The 24,451-nt window shown below is 43.6% G+C and overlaps 1 protein-coding gene across 4 annotated transcripts in view; it reads right to left on the minus strand.

Moving 5' to 3' along the window:
• Dnajc6 (DnaJ heat shock protein family (Hsp40) member C6) overlaps nucleotides 1-16,639 on the minus strand; it is a 146,061-nt gene extending 129,422 nt beyond the window's left edge. The window contains exon 1 of one of the 4 annotated variants that reach the window (XM_076934609.1): nucleotides 16,503-16,639. In XM_076934609.1, the coding sequence (XP_076790724.1) occupies nucleotides 16,503-16,617 (115 nt within the window). In that variant the 5' untranslated portion in view covers nucleotides 16,618-16,639. Of the gene's footprint in view, nucleotides 1-5,584; nucleotides 5,784-16,502 lie in introns of those variants that run through there. The other 3 variants (XM_034502410.2, XM_034502408.3, XM_034502409.2) reach the window with 3 other exon arrangements.
• Between the last annotated feature and the right edge of the window lie 7,812 nt (nucleotides 16,640-24,451).

Here is a 24,451-nt window from a genome sequence, read left to right on the forward strand (position 1 = left end):
CTGGAATGGGATCTGATGCCCTCTTCTGGTGTATCTGAAGACAGCTACAGTGTATTCACATAATACATAAAATAAGTAAATAAATCTTTTTTTTTTTTTTAAAAAAGATCTTGTCTCAAAGGTGAAAGAAAAAGAAAAACAGGGTATGTTCTGCTCAGTTCAATTTCAATTACAAACAGTTATATACTGTCTCCATCTTTTTAAAAAAGGCATCAAAATTACAGGATTGTAATTCCAAAGTTTTAACATTGACTGAAACCCCTATGAAGCAGGAAGGTAAAGAATGAGAAGTATGGGTTGGTGAGATGGCTTCGTGGTTAAGACTGTTCTTCCAGAGGTCCTGAGTTCAATTCCCAGTGACATATAGGTGGCTCACAACCATCTATAATATGATGTGATGTCTCCTTCTGGCATGCAGGAATACATGCAGATAGAGCACTCGTGTACATACAATAAATGAATAAATCTTTAAAAGAACCAGAAGTGCAGATAGCAGTGTTTGCTTAGCATGTGCAAGGCCTTTGGTTTGCTCACCAGCACTGCACAAAAAGAAACCAAAATATTCAGGGGGACTGGGAAATACTTAGACTCGGTGGGTAAGAATACTTGTTCTCCAAGCGTGAGGACCTGAGTTCAAATCCCTACATCCATGTGAAAAGCTGGACATAGTTGTGCCTTTAACTTCAGCACTGGTAGGAGGATGTGGGGGCTGAAGACAGGAAGATCTTGAGAGCTCACTAGCCAGCCAGCTTAGCAAAAATGGTGAGCTTTTGGTTCAGTGAGAAACCCTAACTCAGAGCAGTAAGGAATCCTGACAACTTCTTCTGGCCTCCACATACCCACACATGCACATACATAATGTGAAAATTAAATAAGACATTAATAATAAAGCATATGCATTGCAATGTGTGAGCATTTAGACAGAACTATGTTATAATGTAGCTAACCAAGTAATTGCATCAAGTAGAAATTAAATATGACATTAATAATAAAATACAGGTATTGTAATGTATAAACACTCAGGCAAAACCATGTTATATTATAACTGGGTATTTGCACCTGTGTGTAGACTGAATAAGAAGAATAAATTATGTTGCAACTTCTTCCCACTATCGTGCAAAATGCCAATATTGCTTTAGATAGTATTTTGATAATGTTTATTTTGGAACAAAATTAAGTGATATAAACGGTCTTAGATTTGAGAGCACTTTTAATCCTGGGAATTTCTTGGCGGGGAGCAGTATTTTCAAGACAGGGTTTCTCCGTGTAGTTTGGGCTGTCCTAGAACTCACTTTGTAGACCAAGCTGACCTAAAACTTACAGCTCTGCCTGCCTGTGCCTCTTGAGTGCTAGGATAAAAGGTATACACCATCACATCCAGTTAATCCTGGACCTTTAACTATGTATATAAGAACAACATCCATTCTAGGCTGGGAAAACTATAAAAGATCTCTCCTCTTCAACAAAAACATTTGAAGGTTACAGATCACACAAGCTAACTCAGACAGCTTAGCTTCTTTCTGCCGGTGAACGCTACCAAACAGGAAGCTTACTTGCAGACTTTCAGTGCAGATCCAGTTTCCATTGGTAACCACTGGCATGCGCAAGCCCTAGACCCCTGAGAAATCACATATTTTCAGATCTTTCCTGCAAAATTATCATCTTACCAGCCAGACCAGACAAAAGCAACCATGACAAAAAAAAAAAAAAAAAAAAAACTTGAAATATGTGTTTTCTCCAAAGATATCAAAGGAGTCACGTTGGTTAAGGGAAACAAAAGCTAACATTTTTTAAATGTTTTTTTAATTGACGAGTAGAAACCATATTTAATATGTGAGGCCTAAAAGCCTCCGTCTGACCTTGTTCGACTCCTAATCTGATTTTACAATGTCTTCTTGCAAAAGCATCCGGGTCCCTATAGCACAGACCATGCTCAAATCCTGCTCTCACACAAATGTCATCCACATCTTCAGTTACTCAAAGAATGTCATGTTTGTTAATATTAAATAAAATCTCTCAAAATACAGAAACATTGGAGGAGAAATATTTTCTCTGCCTTTTATATGCAAAAAAAAAAATTCCACTTTTTTTTTTCCAAATTTTCCTCTCCTGTTCTTTCATATCTCTGCCTCTGTGACCTTTTTGGTAATTCACGGACTTTACCGTGTCTATTTTTCAAACAAACTATAAAATTAATCAAAAGCCATTATTTTATTTTTCTGGGGTTCATATTTCCCTTTTTTATACAAGGTAAATTAATTCTAATATTGATGTAGGCAATTTTAATCTTCTTTATATTTTTGTTATTATTTATTTATGTAAACCTGTAGAGATGTATTGTGACTGAAAAGGTCAGGGCGGCATCAGACTCCCTAGAGCTAGAGTTACAGACAGTTTGACCTATCTGATGTGGGTGCTAAGAACCAAACTCAGGTCCTCTACAAGAACAATACATGCATTTAATTGCTAAGCCATCTCTCCAGCCCCTATACAATTTTATTTTAAAGCGAATTTTACAGTGTAGCTTGTCTGCAAATCCCAACCTACCAGAGAAGTGGTTTCTGGGGTGAACAGCCTGGGTTTGAATACAATTCTACTCCTCTCTGTCTATATGCTACACAGAAAGTGTTCCCTTGTACTACTGGAACAATACGTAAAGAACCTAGCAGACAACTTGTCACAAAGTCATTGATCATTAAATAGGCTCTAGGACGTTTATTACTAAAACGTGTAGCCATGCTTGTCAGTATTTAGTTAACTCATTCAAGTCTTTTAATTATCTTATACGCATGCCTTTTCCTGGCTTGCAAAGCATTTTGAGATAAAGTTATAAAAAAAAGTGTAAAGTTATAAAATGCCTTCTATAGCTAATAACCTCACTGGGCTGTCTGAGATGTACTGAGAACAGGTTAAAGAAAGGAAGGCAGTTATTAAACCACAATCCACCATTTCCTGAACACCAGTCATGAGACAGTAGCCCATTCAAGTTCAAGTTCTCCTTGCCAGCATACTAAACAAGCACCACCTCCATCACCTCTGCAGTTTTACCTGGTTCCTCTGTTAGTCGTTACAAGAATTGACTTCCAAACAATCCCTCCATTTTGGTACTTTTACAGCAGTCATTTTCAACTTTTTTGGTACATTTATTCAGGTCAACAATGGGTACTTTGCTTCCCCAAAATAGCTCTCATGGTCTGGTGGACATGTTCATACCCTCTCTCAGCTGTTCTGTGTATGCATTCCTGTGTCTGTGTGCACTTACATGCACCTCATACACTCGCTCACACACACTCTAATCCACTCCTCAACACAGACCTATCTCCCAGCACGGAAAGAAATTATTCTGAAAGCCTCTTGGGAGGACCCTAGATATATATTAACTCGTGACCTGTTTGGGTTCTCAGACATCTTTGTAAATCAGAGGGCAAATGCTGACTTCATCTTTCTTTCAAAAGAGACGGCGCGCATGCACATATATGGTTGCATTTCACATACTCTTTGAAAATAAAATTAGTCTGTTATGGCTTGTTTCATCATTCTTCAGTGTGTTTTGGTTAGGACTCAAAGAACATAGACCTGATAACAGAATACAGCCCACATGTCTACACACACAAACAGCTTTAGAAAGTAAGTTACCCATGTATATATATTCAGTAGTGTCTAAGATGAATTTATTCTACTGTGCCAGTCTGAAATGCTGCTCCCGATACACCCAAATCCCTCACGGTCTGAAAAAGCTTTAATGGCATCTAACCTCAGGAGATAAACTGAGACCCAAGAAAATCAAGAGTCTTGTCCTGGTCTCTAACAAGAGAAGGCTAAACAAGTCAGAACCTGCCTGTTTGGATTGCCAGCCCACGGCACTTTCCAACACAAAGCAATACAAAAATTCCAAATACCAGCTCCCATCAAAAAGGTCAGGAGACCTGAAGCTTAAAACACGCTGATGGGGAGTATTTCTGTTCTAAACATTAGCAAACACTGAACCCGGGCTGAGCCTGTGATTCAGACAGCTTTAATTGTTTCTAAGTCATGTCCATGGCCTAGCATGACTTGACAAATAGGCATTTTTTTTTTCTCTCTTCTGCATTAACCCTTTCTCTAGCCACTGCAAATAGCAAGGAAACACACTCTTTGGAAACTGATTTTAAATAGTTTGACCACATAGGAGTTATTTGTCCATGAGTGGCGGCTGGCTAGGAAACAGAAGTGAACTGTCCTCTCTGCTTTCACCCCAGCCTCACACAGCTGGCTCTTCCTCCCTGGAACTGCTTAATTAAAATTTAAACACCAAAACCACATGGCTCATTGCGTGAATGTGAAGGGTCCAACGCCTCAAAGCCACTATTGCCAACAACCCCAGGCCCCACCCAGTCACTTTTAAAGCAGCGATCAGAGAAACCCGGGATCCATTAAGAAACTGTGTTGCTTCTGGAAGATTGGAAAGCCAGCCTCGCCCCTGGCATCCATCGCACTGATCGCTCTTTGCTTGGGTGTTTTCGGGTTTTGTGAGTGTGCATATACCGCTGTCCATCACCGGGTAGAAATCTTTTAACAACCAGAGGTCAGACTCCTGTGGGGAAGGCCACACCTGCTACGGGGCATGCAGGCAGGCAGGGGCTGGGACTAGTGGTCACCTGGCACCGCGGGCCTGCACCTGCGCACCTGCCCATCTGCCCAGCCAAGGGAAAACCACAAGGCCCCAGGCAGCTTCGGCGGCGCGAGCACACTAAGCAGCTACTGAGAAACACAGCTGATGAACCCCAACCTGAGCTCCAGGCTGCGGAGATGGCGGCCCCTCTGCAAGCACCAGGATCTAGAGAACCAAGGATGCAGAAAGAAGTGCGACCCTGAACCACGTGTATACTGGAGCGAGCTGGGGGCTGTCGCCCCTCCCCCCGCTGCGGCAGAAATTTCCCAGAGCCTCAGCGGTGAACCCCGAAATCCTCCGGAGTCCTTGGTTTGGGGGCTTTTACATCAATCTGTTTCTGCCCTTGCCCTCCCCTCCAACGGAATTTATGCTGGTGTTTTTTTTTTCCTTTTGGGGGGGGGGGGGCGGGGAATAGGGAGAGTTTGCACAGAACATCCCTGTGCAAGGTAAACAGTTCTGAAGGTCAGCGACTACGACTCCCTGCTGAGCCCTCCCAAAAAAAGATGAACGTTCATCTGGAGATTCTCAGTCGATGCCTCTCTATAAAATCCGAACTGTTTTAAGTATCACGATCTCCAGTAATCCAATAATTGGCTGGAAAACTACATTTTAATGATTAACAATTGTAAACACCCCCAAAATAAGAGTATCAAAATTCTGGAAGCGATTGTAAAAGAAAACTGTGAGATATGTGTACTTGGCCAAGATTTTTAAAAAAGGATAAAAAATATATGTTTAGTAATGCAAAAAATGGAAAACTGAATGACATGGTATTTAGAAAACAGTCATTTAAAGAGGACATATATTACATAACTAAAAATTACGAATATACATCATCAATCAAAACAGCCATCAGCACAAACTAAACACATTCACGTTGTGACATCTCCCCCAAGCGTCTACCAGCCGCCCCTCTGCCGTCAGCCCCTTTACCTTTATTTTCAGAATCTTTCATTCTGTTTCCTCCCGCTGCTGCACGAGAGCAGGCAAGTCCGACTGACTCGGCAACCCCTGACTTTGGATTTGTCATTCACAGACAGTCAGCGATCCCGGGGGCGAAGTCCCTCAACGCAGGAGCAGCCAGGCTATTATAATGGCATACAAGTCAGCGTGCAGGGTTATAATTTTGCTTATGCTGAAGCGGAAGGGATGAGGATGAAGGCAGACGTAAACACGACTTCCAAAACATGGCATGGAACCGGATCTGGAGCCTAGGTTTGCCCTTCTTCCTTCCTTGGAGTGAAGATCCAACTGCTTAGTTTCTTCTTGCTTCCAGAGAAACTTGGTTCACATTGCAGGTGGAAGGTCTGCGCTGTGGTCTGGACTTATTTTCAAGCCGCTTTGGAGGGGATGAAGAACCCTGAGCTTCCTCTTTGTACCCTTCGCTGGGTCATTTACTCAACAAACACTTGTGGGTGGGTCAGGCACAGCTCTTAGTCCTACAGATGCAGCAGTGTACAGGAACGACCCCCAGCTCTGCTCTCAGGGATGGCACCACACAGAGGCAGTGGGTGCCCTAGAGTAGGCCATATCTGCTGCGAGGACAGAGGTTCCCAAAGCTGCTTCACCAAGATATAAGCTGATCAGCAAGGGAGCTTTGCAAACCAGCCTGTCAGTGACTCAGCCAGGACCAGGTATGAGGAAGCCAGGCCAGTAGACCCCTCTAGTGAAAGGAGAGGAAGTTTCCAGCAAGTAGTCATACTTTACACACAGAATTTTGTATGATTCTATAACATGGGTACATCCCTCCCTTCATTCATTCATTCATTCATTCAACAAACAGCAATTTTTGGCAGCACTGTTCTACCCGCTAGGGTTCCAGAGGATAAGACAAGTTCCTGCCCTCATAGCAATTTTTACCTTCAGGTGAGAGAATTCAGAGAAGCAACATGAAACCGTAAGTGGCAGCAAATGCTGCAAGGAATAATGGCACATGACAATGAGATAACTAACAAGTGCCATTTTTAGACCGGGTGGCCAAATGAGATGACATCTAACTTATGGAAAATGGGTCGGCATTATCATAGTCTTCTAAACATCTTTACTCAACACTGGGGCTGGATTGTGGCTAGCATATTCAAAGCCTGAGATTTGGCCCTAGCATTGCCTTATAGCTCCTTATGTGTCCCCCCAAGCCCCCCAAAAGAAAAAGGACTCTAAAACTGCTTTTTCCGGTCTAATGGGATGGCTCACTAGGTAAAGCTGCTTGCCACCAAGCCTGACTGGTCACCTGAACTCAATCTTTGGCACCTACATAGCAGAGAGAACCACTCCAAAAAAAAAAAAAAAAAAAGTCCTCCGCCCTCCATACATGCACCACAACACACACACACACACACAAATCAATAACTGTCAATAAATAAACCTTAAGAAATAAAAGAAACAGGGGCTAGAAAGATGGCTCAATAGTTAAGAGTACCACTAGCTGTTCTTCCAGAGGCCTCAGGTTGGATTCTCGGCAACCACTCCACAGCTTACAACTGTCTATAACTCCAGTCCCAGGGGATCCAGCGCCCTCTTTTGGCTTCCCTGGGCACCAGACATGCACATGATTTGAATATATATATTCAAGCACAACACCCATATACATCAAAATAATTTTTGAAAACTAAAAATAATTTTTATTTCTAAACCCTCACAACCTTCTCTACTAGATTTTCCTGAACTTGTAGCTGATTGGTTGGTGTGTCTGTTTCCATTACAGATTGGAAAAACTGATCTTCAGAGAGATTAACTCTACTGAAGTACAGAACCCATGTTTCCAGAAAGCCAACAGAAAGAACTCGTCTGTGGCTCTCATCCCAAGAACTTGCTGTTTAAATACTGTATCGACACAGGAGATGTTCTGGTGGGCAAGAGTGCTAAAGACCCCTCCGCCATTACGAACTGAGTGGTGTGGGACAAATGACTTCTCCAAAATCATTTCCTCACCTATAAACGGGAGCCCGTCACCTGCCCTGAGTGCGTACCGGGATGCAACTCTTTTAGTTGCAGAACTTGGTAAACCAAGCACGATGTGAGGTGTCATTGCTAGTTGCTTAGGCACATTTAAGTTGACTAATTTTAAGTGTTCACCTGCTCATTGCTTCAGCCATGTGTCAAGTATGGCCATGAAGGGGAAGCTGTCTTGGTTACTAGACACCCCTGAGTTGATTTTTAGCTGTTCAAATCAGAAGACTCCCTGAAAAATTGGAAATGTTTAAGCATTTTGTTTTGGTTCCCATTACTCCTTGGCAATGCATAATGCCTTTCTGCTTGTGAGAAGCCTGGGGGCCAGTGAGGGGAGATTTAATGAGAAAGTTAGATCTTGAATGTCTTCTAGATGCCCCAGAGATTAAGGCTTGGTTCCAAAGTAGGGCTATGTGAGGGATGGTAAATCTTTTAAGAGGTAGGGTACCGTGGGGGTCTTTAGGCCACTGGGAATATGGTCTCAAAGGGGACTGTGGAACTGCATCCCCTTCCCCTTTCATTCTCCTGGCCACAAGATTAACTGGTTTTGCTTTGCTGCATGATCCCCCAATAATATGCTGCTTCACCACTGACCCAAAGCAATGGGTCAAAAGGACTAAAGTGAAAAATAAACTGTTTCCCAGGCTGGCGAAACGAAAGTCTCAGAAGGCAAAGACACTTGCTGCCAAACCATAGAACTGGAGTTCAGTCTCAGAACCCACCTGATGGAAGGAGAGAACCAACTCCCAAAAGTCGTCCTCTGATCTTCAACTACACACAGGCATCCATTTATAATAAATGTCAAAATACGTTTAAGAAATCTTTCCCCTCTGTAAGACATCTCAAACACTTTGTTATAGTTCGTGGTGAAAAGTTGGATATCATAAATGGGCTCATTACAACTCCTTACTATCCGTGTTATGAACCTCAGACCCATATATCATATTTTAAAAAACTGGGTATCTCTTCCTCCAAGGACTAAGTCCAACTGTGCCCAGAAGGAGCACTTCAGGGGACTGAGACGCTGCAGACCCCATGCCCCCTCCCCTTTATTCAATAATATTCCGCAGTGTTGAACAATGTGTTCTGTCTTCAGGAGCTTGTAGCCTCCAGTTGAGGGGTTACTAAATCAGGCAAAGAGATGCCAGGACTGAGTTTGAATAGAGGGGGCAAAGGGGCTCTGGGGCAGAATAGACTGGGTCCAACTATGAACTGTACCATTTACTGGTCCCTAGAGAAAGCTGGGATGCATTCTTGAACCTCTCTAAAGTTTCTGTGCCAACTGTGTAGCTTAAAGATAATAATAGAACCATCTCCTAAGGCTGGGTGAAGCACAGTGGCTTCAAACACAAAGAATATGGCACAATGCCAGGAAGGAAGGTCACACTCAGTGCTATAAGGTTAATATGATTACTTGAGTCAGCCTTCTGAGCCTCAGCTTTCCTCATTAGACTATGGAAAATAGTAATTAGTTTGTAGGGTTATTGTGAGGATTATACCCCAGGAAGGAGATAAAGCCTGTGGTATGAAGGAGTAGTCGCCCACTGGCTGGCTGAACTCACTCATGCTGCATTTGCTTCAGGGAAGGAGTTACCAAGACGTGACATAGTAGGGGTGGGAGGAGGAAGGAGTGCTTCCATTCATATGTCAAAGGAAGAAATGTTTTTCAAGTGTGAACATCTCTGCAAATATCTACATGTGACCTAACATGTTTTCTGAAAGGTTGCAAGCATACAAAGAGGTTGAAGGAGTTGTGCAGTGAGCCCCATAGCCATGTACATTTTGTTCTATTTCTTACATGTTTCTAACTCTACTTGCCCTTATTTGTTCCTTTGTCTGTTTTTGTATTTTATTTATCATGTGCAGGAAAGAGAACATGCATGAAAGACAGACACACATACAGAGAGAGAGAGAGAGAGAGAGAGAGAGAGAGAGAGAGAGAGAGAGAGCATTCGCACATGCCATGACGCTTGATCATGTGGAGGTAAGAGGACAACTCTGTGGAGTCTATTCTCAGTGTCCATCTTCCCATGGTTTCAGGGATGGAACTCAGGGGGTCAGGCTTACACAGCAAGTGCCTTCATCTGCTGAGCTATATGACGTGTCCCATTTAATTATAGTTTTGACACAAAGTCTTACTATATTTCTAGGCTAACCTCAAACTTGGAATCCTTCTGTTTGCAGCACCCAAGTGCTGGGACTACAGGGTTGCACTGCCACACACAGATTTTATCTCCTCCTCCCACTTTTTAAAGATAGGGCCCCAGATTCAGTGGTCCTCCCACATCAGACTCCTGAGCACTGGAACTACAGGCCTGGACCACTGTATATGGGTAACATTTCTTTCCCTTTTTTAAAAATTAGGCTGAATAAGATTTGAACGTCTTATTAAATAGAAAGGGGCTTACCATTCTCTTGTGACACAATATTTACCAAAACCTTAGTTCTCTGATCCTCAGGCCATTCCAGCCAGAGTCAGACAAGCTCTCTGAAATCTTGTCCTGCCTCACAGTTAGACTCAAGACCGTGCCTCATTCAGGAACAAGAACAAACACACCCAAGCCTTGGATCTTTCCACCAACTGATATCTCTGACCCCAAGCTTCAAATAGACTCATAACAAAAGCCATTCTAAATAGCCAGTCATGGTGTGACACTCTGTCTCAATAACTGGGTTTAGGGAATGCTTCCGGCAACTCCACTAGCCACTAAGCCCCTCTGCAGTTCTGCACAGTCCCTCTCTTGTTAGAAGCCACTTCTGAGTCACATGCATGCTGAGATGAAGAAAAGAGAGCTGGCTTCTCAGAAGTACCACACTTCGTCTTTCTCCACCCAGCTAAATCTGTTTGGTTTGCTCTGAGCACCCAAATGGCAGTTAAGGAGGCAAAATAGAGAGAAAAGTCACCCTGAGCAGTAGGGACGCGAAGCCAAGTAAACTTGGAGACTAGCCACAGAAGGGGACAGGCAACCTGGCTACGAGGAAGGCAGAATTACCAGGAAGCCAAGCTACCAGTCAAGAGGAAGGGAAGCAGTTAACTTTTATTGTCATTTGTGTAAATTTACTGGAGAACTCATTTGCCAAAGCAGTGGCTTTAATGCAAGCATGCTCACATCAAGCTCCCTGGGTTCAAATCCTAGGGTACCAACTATATGTCACTGTGAAGCATTATTCAACCCTGCTCTGATTTGGCCTTTTTCTTATTCCTAAAATGGAGACTGTAAAACAAGGTAGTGGAGGCCAGGAAGACATCTCAGTGGAAACAAGGGCTAGCACTGTGAGCCTGAGGACAGGCATTTGAATCCCTAAACCAGCAGTTCTCAACATTTGGGTCACAAACCCATTGGTGTTTGAATGACCCTTTCACAGAGGTCACATGTCAGATATCCCAATGCATTATTTACATTATGATTTATCGCAGTAGCAAAATTAAAGTTATGAAGTAGCAATGGAGATAATAGTTTCGGATGAGGTCACCACGACACGAGAACTGTATTAAAGGGTCACAGCATTAGAAAGGTTGAGAATCACAGCTCTAAGCCCACAAGAAAAAAAAAAAAAAAAAAAAAAAAAAAAACAGATGCACTGGAATTCATCAGTAATCCAAGCTCTCCTACAAGGCCAGTGACAAGACGGTCTCCTAGAACCTCTGGAGCAAGCCCGTCTGGAGAAACAAGAGAAACCCTGACTCTACAAAGTGGGCGGAGGAACCAATGCCTGAAAGTGCTCCCCTAACATCTACACACACACACACACACACATTTAAATATAGACGATAGATAGATAGATAGATAGATAGATAGATAGATAGATAGATAGATAGATAGATAGACAGACAGACATATGCTCTGTTTAGCTGGCACACAGTACTACATATATGTTACAATCCCAATGAGAGTGAGAGGCAAGATAATTTGCCAGAAGCTGCACAGACAAGTAGCAGCAGAGCCAGGGTACTTCATGTCATTCACAGTAGCCCTGGAAAGAAAGAGCTACATCCCATAATCCTCCTGTATTGCTGTGAGCTTGGGACCCCAAGAAATACTTGGTAACTAACTCATGCCACAAGTTGGCAAATGAAGAGCTGCAGCTTAGGTGCACACTGGACGAAAGCCCTTGTCCATTCACAGGTCAGTTTCACGAATTTTAGTTTGTATTGGGGTCACTTCGTGGCTTTTTAAAGGACAGACTTCAGGGCTCTGCCTCTAGAGTTTCTGACTTGGTGACTCTAAAGTAGTGTGGAGTATTTGTACATCTAGAAACTGCTGAGACAGATCTGGAGGCTGATGTGAGGAGCCTCCCTCAGTATGTACCTGTGCACAGAACATGTGTCAGGAGAAGGAACTGGGCCTGAGACCATCAGCCAGTGAATTCTGCCTCTCAGGCAAAGTGGTCAGGGACAACTATATTACATTTTATGTTTGTATGTATGTGCATGAATATGCGTGCGTGCGTGCGTGTGTGTGTGTGTGTGTGTGTGTGTGTGTGTGTGATGAATACATGTACATGCAGGTGTGCTCAGGAGCTAGGTCGACAGATAGGATCTGTCACACACAGTTCTTACATGGGTTCTCAGGATCTAAAGTAAGGTCCTCCTGTTTATTCAGTAAACACTTTCCTCGATGAGCCATCTGCTCAGCCTCTAAACTCCTTTTATATTTGCAATCTTGTTTAATGCCAGTAACCATCACCCTCATTTAATGTGTTTAAAAGAGAAAAAGAACACACTGTTAGAAACAAGAAGCCAAGCTAGCGATTAAACTGACATGTGTTCTGCTCTCTTGTCCTGGAAAACAGTATCTGCTGGTACGGACCGAGCTGGTTCCAGCTGTGTCTTCCCAGGAAAGAGCATATCTCAGGCACCAGCAAAGTGAGGTGGTCTCTTGTGAGAGGAAGTCGGGGCTGATTAGCATAATCCCAAGGGCCAGAGAAGTTTTCGGGTTACAGAAATACATCTACCTTCTGGGCGGTCCCTTTTCTATACACTTAACAACTTTGAGGTGTGATTAAAAAAAAAAAAATCTGGGAAGGACGGATGCAATGCAAGGGTTAATTTCCACTTTGCACAGCTTGATCATATTCCCATTCATGGAGAAGCCTTGAATTTGATCCCAGAACTCAAAGAAAACAAAAATACTACATAATTAAATCTAAACTGAGTAACTGGTTAGAACCCAGAATATTTAAAGACTCCCTATAAAGAGAGAAAAAGGAAAAGACAAACCACCAAATAAAAGGGTAGGAAAAGACAGCACCAAGCTTCTCACAGAGGCTCATCTGAGCAGCCAATGTTTGTGAAAAGATACTTAGATCTGCTATTTATCAAAGGAACTCGATTTTCTAAAAGACAAATGACCATGGTGGCCACGGCTGTCACGGCCATGCATGCCTATTGGGATCATGCCTACGTGCAGCATTTGGGATACTGAGTAGAAGGATCAGAAGTTCAAGGCCAGCCTGAGATACACGAGATCCTGTCTCCAAAACCACAACGCAATAAAAGGGCCTGAAGCACCATTTTATACATATCAAGTGGGCAAGCATTAAAACATCTAACACTATCAGAATGGAATATACACTTGTATAAAATTGTCAAGGAATAAACTTAGCTAATTTTAAACAAAAAAAAAAAAAAAATGCCTAGCAGAATACAGAAAGGAATCAAGAATGTTGGTTGCCACTGGCAGAAATAAATTAGCATAAAGCTTCAGAGGTCGAGGTGGTAAGAGCCTTTAAGACCAAACAATAACAAAAGCATATAGCCTTTTATCCCGTGCTTGTCCCTCTCAGTGTTTACATTGTAAGTACAATTATAAATACTCAAAGTACATACATTTTAATATTTTATTTTTATTAAATATATTATGGGGATGGGAGTGGGTGTCCACGGAGGCCAGAAGCTGATCCCCTGAAACTTACAAGCATTCATGACATGGGTGCTGGGAACCAAACTCCAGTTCTCTGGAAAAGCAGCGTGCACTAAAAGATGCCAAGAGTTCCTAGAAACCACTTTCCTCTCCCCTATAGCTCTTGGGGAGGGTTGAGTTGGGAGACAGCAGGATGTTGCTAAAGACCTAGCTGTTCCGACTCAAGTTATAGTCTTTCTCACAACTTACTGAACTTTTCAGCCCCATGACTACCCATATTTGAGGTGTAAGATCTGTACTAACATTCATAAAAATAATAACTAGCCTTTTCTGAGGCTGTGTGCTAGGCAAACATTAATTAGCACAGCTACAAGGCCATGAGAATTAGCATCCCCATTTTTCCGATGATAAATGGCTGAGTTTTAGAAAGATTAAGAGCCCCTGGCCAAGATCACACTGTCTCATTGTGTGCCACTCATTAGCAGCAGACTAAAATTGTAGCCTGACCACCATCAGAGAATGTGGCTCGAGGTGTTCAAGTGATAGTGATGTCATTGTGAAAAAAAAAAAATCAGATCATGCTTTGCAGAACCAGATAAACCAAACTATGGATTTCTTTCATTGGGTGTTTGTTCATCTTACCTCTCCCCTCTATGAGTATGTGGGAATCTGTCTATTCTGTGCTGGGAGACATGGCAGAGTGGGTGATCTATAGATAGTCATGCCTGAGTTAGGCATTTACTTGCTAGGAGGCCTCCAGCAAGTCTTTTAACATCTCTTGAATCTTCTCAAATACAAAGTAAAGGAATTAAGCAACACCTACCTTCTTCCTCTAGGGCCTTTTTTCAAGATCTGACCAAAGCTAGGTGCTGTGATAGCACACACCTTTAATCCCAGCACTCAGGAGGGAGAGGTAGCAGGGTCTCCGTGAGTTCTGATCTAGGGAGTTTCAGGTCAGCCAAAGTTAGATAGTGAAACCATGTCTCAGAAAAAAAAAAAAAAAAGAATAGGTAAAAATTTGAGCAAGATCTTGTTTGAATTAATCTATTATGTATAATTAATAGTCGTGTCATAATAGTCTTATTCCCAAGATGTTTAGGGAATGAGAAGAAAAACGAATAGTAGAGAAGTGTACAGGAATACTGTATAGCCTGAAAAGTTGTGGATGAACCATAAGATGGGAACTGGGAACAGAAGTAGAGGATACTGTGCATTCAGTACAGAATTATATTTGTTTGTTTGTTTTGTTCTGTTTTTCTTGAGACTCACTATATAACCCTTTCTGTCCTAGAATTCACTATGTAGACCAGGCTGCTCTCTAACTCACAAAGATGCCCCTGCCTCTGCCTCCCACGTACTGGGATTAAAGGTAAGGCTAGAGCTAGTTTTAAAATTATAAAAATAACTGGTTTTAACACTATAAAACTATTCATTCCTTCCTATCCAGATATAGATGATGTATAAGGAATTGTCTCTGGAGGAGTACCTTTTGCTATCCCCACTCCCAGCAACCTAAAAAAAAAAAAAGAGCTGATCATCCCTGGCATCCCTAGCCCTACTGGGTATCAGCAGCAGATCTTGGTCAACATACGGAGGAAGTTTTATGTGCATATTAATTAAAGTAGAAACACAAACTTTAGGAGTCAGCAAGGTGGTGATGACAGGCTGAAGGGTCTCTTTACCACCCACAAAAGCTTGTGTCTGCAGCCTTAAATAAATACTTGCAAGATTATTGATCTTTGTCAAATTTTATATTCCCTACTGTGTCAGCATGTTATAGTTATTAATTCTTTCTATTGTTTGTTTAATATTTAATAATTATATTTAAGCAACGAGGTAAGAGGTAGGGATGACTATGTCATCATGGGACTCTGCTGGAATCTGCTTCAGGTCTGGAGCTGTCAGCCATTTTAGAAATCAAGGCATGTCAGCCTCACAGAAGAAGGATCTTTAGATGACAGAAACAGACAAAAAGGAGACACACACACATTCACACCCCACACCCCTACCTCGCCCTTCACCTGGTAGAAAAGGCAAAAAGAGCTGGGGTAGGTGTGATCTGTAACAGCAGACAGACAGACACAAATGCCCTGCACGGGATGAATTCCTAACGAAGAGGTTACAGGTGGCAGGAAAGACTTCCGGAGAAGTGTTTGGATGGCAGTCTGCCAGGCTGAGAAATAAGGGCATGGCCATTGCTGGCTAAGAAACCATGAGCCAGTAGATCGTGTCGTTTCCTACTCAGAAGCCTTCCTTCTCACGGATATAAAATGTCGACTCTTCCTCCCAGGCCTCAATCCTTGCTGTACAACTCTCACTTTCCCCTTGCTGAGCTCCTGGAAGCCTGGCCTGTTCTCCTTGCCGGCAGACCCTGTTCCCAGCTTACTGGAGTAACCCAACAGGTCTGGGGCTCCCCTGTGGCTGTGCCTCAGGTCTTCCTCTACCAGCCCAGTTCCCCAAGGATGGGTGGCATTAGGAGTGTAATGTCGGCCTCGCTCTCTGGAAATGGTCTCATGTGCCTATCTTGTTCCCTTCGGGTCTTGGCAGAGGGAGGGGCTGGATAAAAATGAATGGCAGGAGTCCAGATCATGATGAGCAGCTGATAGAGGCCCCTGTAAGGACAGGATGCCTTGTACCTGGAAAGCAGTTCCTTGCGGCGGCGCTTCGGAGTAACCTGGAAGCTCCGAGCGCCTACAGGTTGGAAAAAGGATTGGGCTGAGTGCAGGCGGGGAGAAGTGGAAGGAAGCCTGGGGGGGGGGGGGGGGATCGTATCAACGCCCCAAAGGTACCGCACTGCAGGGACTGGGCCAGGTGTGGGGTCGAGGAGGGGAGCCAACCTGCGTGAGATTCTGTCGCGTGTCTCCCAGGATTTCCCCCAAGACAGAACCAAGCCGGCAGACGCGGGGGAGGGGAGCGCACGGGGACCAGCCCCTGCCCTGTCTGAGTCTGGGAACCTCGGGCTTGGCTTCTGCCTGGCGTCCCAGTACTCGCTGCCTCCCCACAGTGCCCGCCCGGGTGCCCACCGGGCTCACACTCACCCCGCTCCGCCCGGAGAGCCGATCGCATCCTCCGCAGCCGCCGGCCCACGCGCCACCGCCGCAGCACCGACAGCAGCCTCCGGCTCTTGGTGCCTCCGGCCTCGGTCGCGCCCATCCGTGCGCCCGCCCCTTCCCGCCGCCGCCTGGGCCCAGGGTCGCCGCCGCCGCCGTCGCCGTCGCCGCGTGTCTGCCTGTGCCAGGCCGCCTACGGGTGGACGCGGCCACGGAGGAGGAGCTTGCGGCGGGGCGCTACAGCCAGCGCGTGGCGGCCGGACCTGCGGGACCCCGGGCACGAACAGGTGTGCGCGGGCACGGACACGCGCCCTTTGCTGCAGAGAAATCCGTGCGCGGCCCGCAGTAGCCGGCGTCCCAGGGGAACCCGGGGAGAGCCTCGATCCTAGTTCACATCACAGAGCATAGGATCGAAGCTCCCAGAGGTAAGTCGTTTGCGCAGAGATCTTAGCGCGCTGAAAGGACTGTTTCCAAGACCTCCTCAGCGCTAACTCTGCTTCACTGAATCAACACGTTAGAAATTAAACATACATTTCTTTGTATGCCCGCCAAATTATAAAACTGCCGTTTTTACAGTCATGAATATTAGGTAAGTGTTTCACTAAGCGATCAAAATTAAAGTCACCAGTAGTGGCAGATGGAAGCTGCATGTCTCGCACCGTGGTATGCTCAGGTCTTATTCCCTGTCTTATACCCTAAACAACAACAACAACAACAGGCACAATCTCATTTTGGGTTTCTTTCGTGTTTCCAAAAATGAGAACAACACTCCTGAGAGAGGGTGCTGTATTCTCCAGAGGTGCCAGATGTCATAAAAAGCTGTGTTGGAGATCAGAGGAGGTGGAAGAGCCACAGCTACTAAACAAAATTCTGCCCTTCGATTGCATCCTGGGGTGGAAGCATTTAGTGTTTTTGTCGTTTTTAGTCCTCTAAAGGATAAATAATGGGTCAACCCATTAAATACAGATGATAAACTAGATCATCATGTTTCAGTTATAAGCTTGTTGACCGTTACCTTAAAACGTTCTTATGTTTTGAAAATATACATTGAAGTATTTCATAATAAACGACCATGACACAGTAAGTTTAAAAAACTAAGGTGGGAAAAAAAATCACTCTACAGGATAGGAAACCCAGTGTCAAAATGGTTGCGTGTTCAGAGTGGGAATGTGCTCACTGTAAACGTGTAAGGCCCCAGAGTATTCTCGGTGCTGTAATAAAACAGTGCGGTGTCTGCAAAGGGACAAGGCACATAGATCAATAAAGTGAATAAGGAGAGCAGAAATTACACCCTCCAATATACCCCCAACTTCAGAAGGAGCTCAGTGTGTTTGGCTTGGTAGTGCTACAATCCTAGTATCCTAGTACTGGAGAGGCTGAGGCAGGAGGATGGCAAGTCCAAGACCAGCCTGGGCTGTTTTGTCTCAAAACAGCAAGGGCAACACTAAAAAGAAAAGGATAAATAAATGTATTTTTTTTTTTAAAAAAAAAAATGTATTTCTGGACTCAGCAGGTGACAGCACTCGCCTCACAAGTTTGACAACCTAAATCTGATCCCCAGAACCAACAAAAAGCTGGGTGCTACCATGGCTTCAATCTGTAATCTAACACCCCTACTGTGGGATGAAAGGCAAAAACAAGATCAGCTTGAAGTTCACAGCCCAGCTAGCTTACAGTACAAAGAGACAGAGACAAGAAAAGCCCTGTCTCAGCAAGGCAGAGAGAAAAACAACTCCCCAAATTTGTTTCATGACTTCCATGTATATGCTAGCCCTAGCTGCTGCTGCTTCTTCTTCTTCTTCTTCTTCTTCTTCTTCTTCTTCTTCTTCTTCTTCTTCTTCTTCTTCTTCTTCTTTTTGAGACAAGTTCTATGTTGTTAGGGTTATCCTATGGTTATGTAGACCAGGCTGGCCTCAAACTCACAGAGATCCTCTTGCCTCTGTCTCCTCGGTGCAGGGATTAAAGAGTGCACATCTGAATTTCAGATAGTTCAATCCAGTATATGAAATAAGGTTGAGCCATTAGGCTCATGTTTCCATGGTTACATTTAGCTTATTCATCACCCTCAATTCCTTGAGGAAAGCAGCAGCCATCTAAAGTAGAGGCCTGGTGACTCTGAGAAGTCACAGGGGTAAACCTCCCTGATTGCAAAGAGGCCTTTAGTGGTCTAGATGATTAACCCAGTATAAAAATACAAGACAGCTCTATTTGATTAATCAGCAATGCAAAATATGAGGATATAAATACGAAACGAAAGATAAGTGGGAGAGACTGGGAAGCAGATGGATCTTTCATATATATATATGTGTGTGTGTGTGTGTGTGTGTGTGTGTGTGTGTGTGTGTATTCCCTCCCTCTCCATTAAACTGAAATTTGTTTCATATCAACTTTTAGGTCCATGGCCTCCAAGCTGAAGACACTGGCCCTTTGAACAAATCATCTATTTAACAGAACTATTCAGGAATAACGGTCACATGCAATCTACTAATGCCTTAGACAAAGTTTCCCCTGTTCCTATGACTTCTTAACTCAGGGGAAAGAGTCCTAGGATTAGAATACTTGGTGTCTAATTTTTGCTATCCAAATTATCTGTGATATATGCATATGCCCCTTCCCCTCCTAAATCACAGCTTTAACTGTCACCACTACAGCCATTGTCATTAAAGAAAGCAGTTTAACCAGATGGCCTAGACAGTCCCTTCCTGGGTAACCCACCATACTACCCTACATGTGCTGAATCTTACCAACCAATACTGAAATACTATCCCAGCCCCAATGGGCCTGGCAAGATTCCCCTTGGCTTCCATTGTCTGCATCTCCACAGGGTCTGGTCTCCACGTGGAGGGACCCTATTGCTCACCACTTAAGATTCTATGGGTTAAGCCAGGTGTGTGTGTATCTCTAGCTTCACCCTTGGCAGGCAGAGGGGGAAGGATTACAATTCAAGTTTTGCCTAGATTGCCTAGTGAAGCCTGCAGACAGCAGACGAGGGTTTATTGGTCTGGAAAAGATCAGAGGGACTTTTCTCCCCGTTTTCTTCCAAACATCATGTGACTTCATGACACTCTTCCAGCTCAGAGCTGGAACAAGGGCAGAGGCTTCTGGATCCCACAGTTACAGTGAGCCACAGATAGACAGAAGGAGGTGGGAAAGAAGAAGTACAATAGTCTTCAACAAACCCTGGAAGCCCAAGAGAAGAGGACTCAGCCTGAGCCAGAAAAACAATTCAAGTGCCCTGAGGCACATTCAGAGGCTTAGGACAAGAATCTTTTCATAGCTCAAAACTGGGCACTGAAAATACAAGAAGACCAACTTTAAAAAAAAAAAAAAAAAAAAAAAAAAGGAAGAAAAATGTGGGCTTGTGAGATGGTTTATCAGGGAAAGACGCGTTTGCCGCAAAGCATGATGGCCTGACTTGTAGCCAGTCTTTTGCTACTTTGTAGGTTTTTTCTCCCACCCTTTTTCCACCCCTTTTCTTCCACCCTTTCACCCTGACACTAGATAAGAGAGAAAAAAAGACAGAAGACAAAGGAAAGAGATCCCTGAATAAAGTCAGGGGCTGAGTAAAGAAAGGGATGTCATTAGACTACTTCCTGTTGGTTAGGGTGTCGAGTTCTTTGGAACAAGTTTGACCTACAAAGTCAGGATATTTAATTTGTTGTTGTTGTTGTTTCTTTGCCCACTTAACAAATCACAAGCAACAACAACTCACCTCCCTCAACCGCCTCAGGGCCCTAGCATTTATCTACCCTCTGAAAAGTCCCCAGAATTCCAAAGTCACACAAAGAAACTATCTGCAGCTGGCAAATTTATGTTCCTGCCAGAGCATAGTCAGCAGCCGTGGACAATCTGAAGCCACCCCATATCCCACACCTGGGATTAAAGCAAAAACATATTTTTATGATAGTTTTGTGTTTTTAAAAGAAACCAAAATTCCAAAATTCTCACTACACTGAGTTTTGTCAGAACTCACATAATAGAAAGAACTGACTCCTTCTTGGTCCTCTGGCCTTGCACCACACACACACACACCACACACACATCACATATATACCACACATAACACAAATTAACAAGTAAATGTACTTGAAGAATCCAAATATGAAATCTGCAAACCAAATAAACCCACTTAATTGTACATGTAGCTTACTGGCTAGGGGAAAAATAAGCAAGCAAACAAACAAAAGCACCTCAGTTCCATTGGTGTCGTTGTGTATCAGAACTAAGAAATACTAAGGTGTCAGTTCTTAAAACCAATGAGCTTTAAGGAATGTGTATGTGCATGCATGTATGTATCTATGTACATGTGTAATGGATGTACCTATGAAGGGTTCATGTGTATGAGTTCACGTGTTCATAGTGTGTGTGTGTGTGTGTGTGTGTGTGTGTGTGTGTGTGTGTTTAAAGATAGAGCTATGGGTTAAGGCCTGCATCTGGAACAAATGTCACATCCTTCAAGCTCTATGCTGTAAGCCTTTCTTTCTTCTATTATGTCTAAACATCCCCATGTCTAAACCCGCCCCCTTCCAGAAGACCCTATGAAATGAATTATATCTTAAGTCACCACCAGTGCCTCTGAAGTCACTGGAATCAACAATGTCACTCCACATCTTCTAGACCAATGACCACTATGATAGCAGGTCTACCACCACTGTAGAGAACAAGCTAAATCTAACCTCACCTAAATCTGCTTTTCAAGATGAAGTTCTCCAAGATTACAAGATGAAAGGGTGTGGTGGTTTGAATGAGAATGGCCCCATAAGCTCATATATTTGACTACTTGGTCACCACACACACACACACACACACACACACACACACACACCCTTATCATGGGAAGGATTAGGAGGTGTGACTTTGTTGGAAGAGATGTGTCACTGGGATGGTCTTTGAGGTCTCACCATTCCCAGTTAGCTCTTGCTCTGCCTCCCTGCCTCATAGTTGCCTCAGCATGTAAGCTCTCAGCTAGTGCTCTAGAGTCCTGCCTGCCTGCCTGCTGCCTGCCTGCCTGCCTGCTGCCTGCCTGCCTGCCTGCTGCCTGCCTCCCTGCCTGCCTGCCTACCTGCTGCCTGCCGTTATATCCTTTGCCGTGATGATCAGGGACTCTAACATTCTGGAACCATGAATCTTAGTTAAATGCTTCTTTTACAAGTTGTCTTGGTCATAGTGTATCTTCACAGCAATAAAAAGTAACTAAGACAAAGAGTGACACCTGTGTGAAACTTCCCACTCAAAATAACTTCAATAATGACAGCAGGTGTATGACGAGGGGACCCTGCTCAGGTGATTCAATCACCTCGTGCTGCACAGTAAAGCACCACCACCCAGTAGATGAATGCAGCAAGGGTGCTTTGGTCGCTGAGAATTTTGTGTGCTGAGCAGTGTTCAAAGCAGCTCATGGCTCCATAGTTAAGGCTGTTCAGGACTGTAGACTCAAAGTCCCTGCTCTAGGATAACTTGATCCCACTGCTGACAAGATGGTGCTGGCCATTGCTAGAAGCTCTGCCAAAATCCTTGGTTTTTCTACACATGCATAGACCTCGTCTTCCATGATGGCTGGGTTCCAAAATGGAGGAAGGCAGAGATCTTGGTCTTTCTTCAAGACTTGTCCCTAGAGTGCCCACAAACTATTCCCTGTGTATTGTGTTCTAGAGAGGCGCCACATGCTCCACTTCTTGGTGAGAGGAATATATGCACCTGCAAGGTTGTCTCTAAAGGATTTCTAGCACCACAAGTCCCACTAGTCAGTCACCTCACCCACATTCTCACCAGTGGTCAGATGCAGTATGGTGAGTATTCAATGCCCCACTTAAGTGAAAATGCCCACTAAGCAGGGAACTGTGCACAGGAGAACCATTCCTCCAAGAAACACTGAACACTGAATCAACTTAAAATGTTCAGAAACCTAGAAACCATTTCTGAGTAACCACTGTACTCAGCTAAGCCTAGGGAAAAAACACCAGGCTTGACATCAAAGACATGGAGGGCCCAGAACTTACTTATCTGATCCACTTATATAAACCACTCAATATTGGGCTGGGTGATTGTGGTACACACATTTAATCCCAGCACTCAGGAGGCAGAAGAGGGTAGATCTTCTGAGTTCAAGGCCAGCCTCACACACACACACACACACACACACACACACACACACACAAATAAATCCAACCATAGGGACATAGATGACACAAGACTAGCTGAGCCAATAAGAGCTGAAAGCAGGTAATTTGTATATAGAATATATTAGACCATTCCCTCTACCCCATGGAAGTTTGGAAATTTTCATAATGTAAATTTAAAACAAACAAAAAAAAAAAGTCATCTTAGGGCTGGAGAGTTGACTTAGGTCAAGAGCACTTGTTGCAGGACACCATAAGAAAACCCACAAAATCAACTAACCTGGGTCCATAGGGCTCACAAAGACTGAATCGCCAGCCTGCATGGGACTGACCTTGGCCCTCTGCGTATGTGTTACAATTGTATACAGCTTGATCTTCATGTGGGAACCCTAACAGCAGGAGCAGGAGCTGTCTCTGACTCTGCTGCCTGGCATCCTTTTCTCTTGCTGGGCTGCCTCATTTAGCCTCAATAGGAGAGGATGCTCCTAATTTTACTGCGACTTAATGTGACAGGGCTGATTGATTCATGAGAGGCCTCCCCTTTTCAGAAAAAAAATGGAGGAGTGGTTGAGGGTGGAAAGGGGAGGGGAGGGGGAGAACTGGGAAGAGAGGAAGGAGGGAAAACAAACTGCAATCGGGTTATAAAATTAACTAATTAATTTAAAAAGAGCATCTGTTGCTCTCCCGGAGGACACAGGTTGGATTCACAGCACCCACATGGAAGTTCACTCCCATCCCAAGGAATCCGATGTCTTCTTTTGACCTCCACAGGCACCAAACGCACATGTGGTATGCATACATGTATGCAGGCAAAACTCATGCACATAAAATAGCAAAATAAGTAAATACTTTTTTTAAAAAGTCATACAACAGATTTTTTAACATTATGTAACACAAGGAGATTTTTCATCCTGTTGCTGCTATTGTTATTAGTAGCGCAGATTAGAGACTGAGAAGTGAATTATATCTGAGAAGTGATAAGTAAGAAAAATCCTAGGAAACAGAGCACCAAACTATTAAGCTCACCTGGGTGAAAAAATTAAAGGCATCATGTTAAATTTCTCAATACTGTATGAACTTTATATACTAATCTGTATTCCTTTAAAATCAGATAAACAGCCTTTCATTTATTAAACATTATTTTTACATCAAATTATATAATAATTGATGTACCAGCATATTAGATGACTATGAAATGGCTAAAAATAGGGAGGAAAGATGATAAAGTAGGGGAAATTCCTGTCCTATAATGACAACACCAAAGGAAAATATAGGTTCACAACAAATATTAATATGTCCACACGAAACAGAAAGGAATGCACAAACAGGGAGAGGAAAAACTCCAAACCACCATCCACTGCCAGCACGCCAGTCCTATTCTTGTTTACGAAACACCATTTCCAGGATTTCAAAGATGGAAACAAAGTTAATATCCTTCCTTGAACTCTCCTTTTAGTCTTCTGTGGGAAAAAGAACAACCAAATAATATGTTGCCGACAGATGGTGAAAAAGCAAAGGTGTTGCAGGTTAATTGCTGAGTATGGAAAAGGTTTCTCTTCTGTGCTGGTGAGTTGGAATGCCCCATCTAAGGAGAAGTCTGGTACAGTTTACATTGTTGCAAAGAGCTCCTGGTTAACAATCTTGTTCTTCTCACATGCAGCAGTCCGTGAAGCTAATAACTGACATCTCTGTAGTTGTCCCTGTTGAAATGTAGCAGTAGGGAATCCCCTTTAATTCTGAGCACTCACAGGGAGTACCAGAACCTCAGGTATTTCATAAAGCAGGGTTGGAGGAGTGTTGTAATTCGGCAGTACAGGA

The sequence above is a fragment of the Arvicanthis niloticus genome, chromosome 5 (assembly GCF_011762505.2).
Source record: "Arvicanthis niloticus isolate mArvNil1 chromosome 5, mArvNil1.pat.X, whole genome shotgun sequence".
Taxonomy (NCBI): Eukaryota; Metazoa; Chordata; class Mammalia; order Rodentia; family Muridae; genus Arvicanthis; species Arvicanthis niloticus.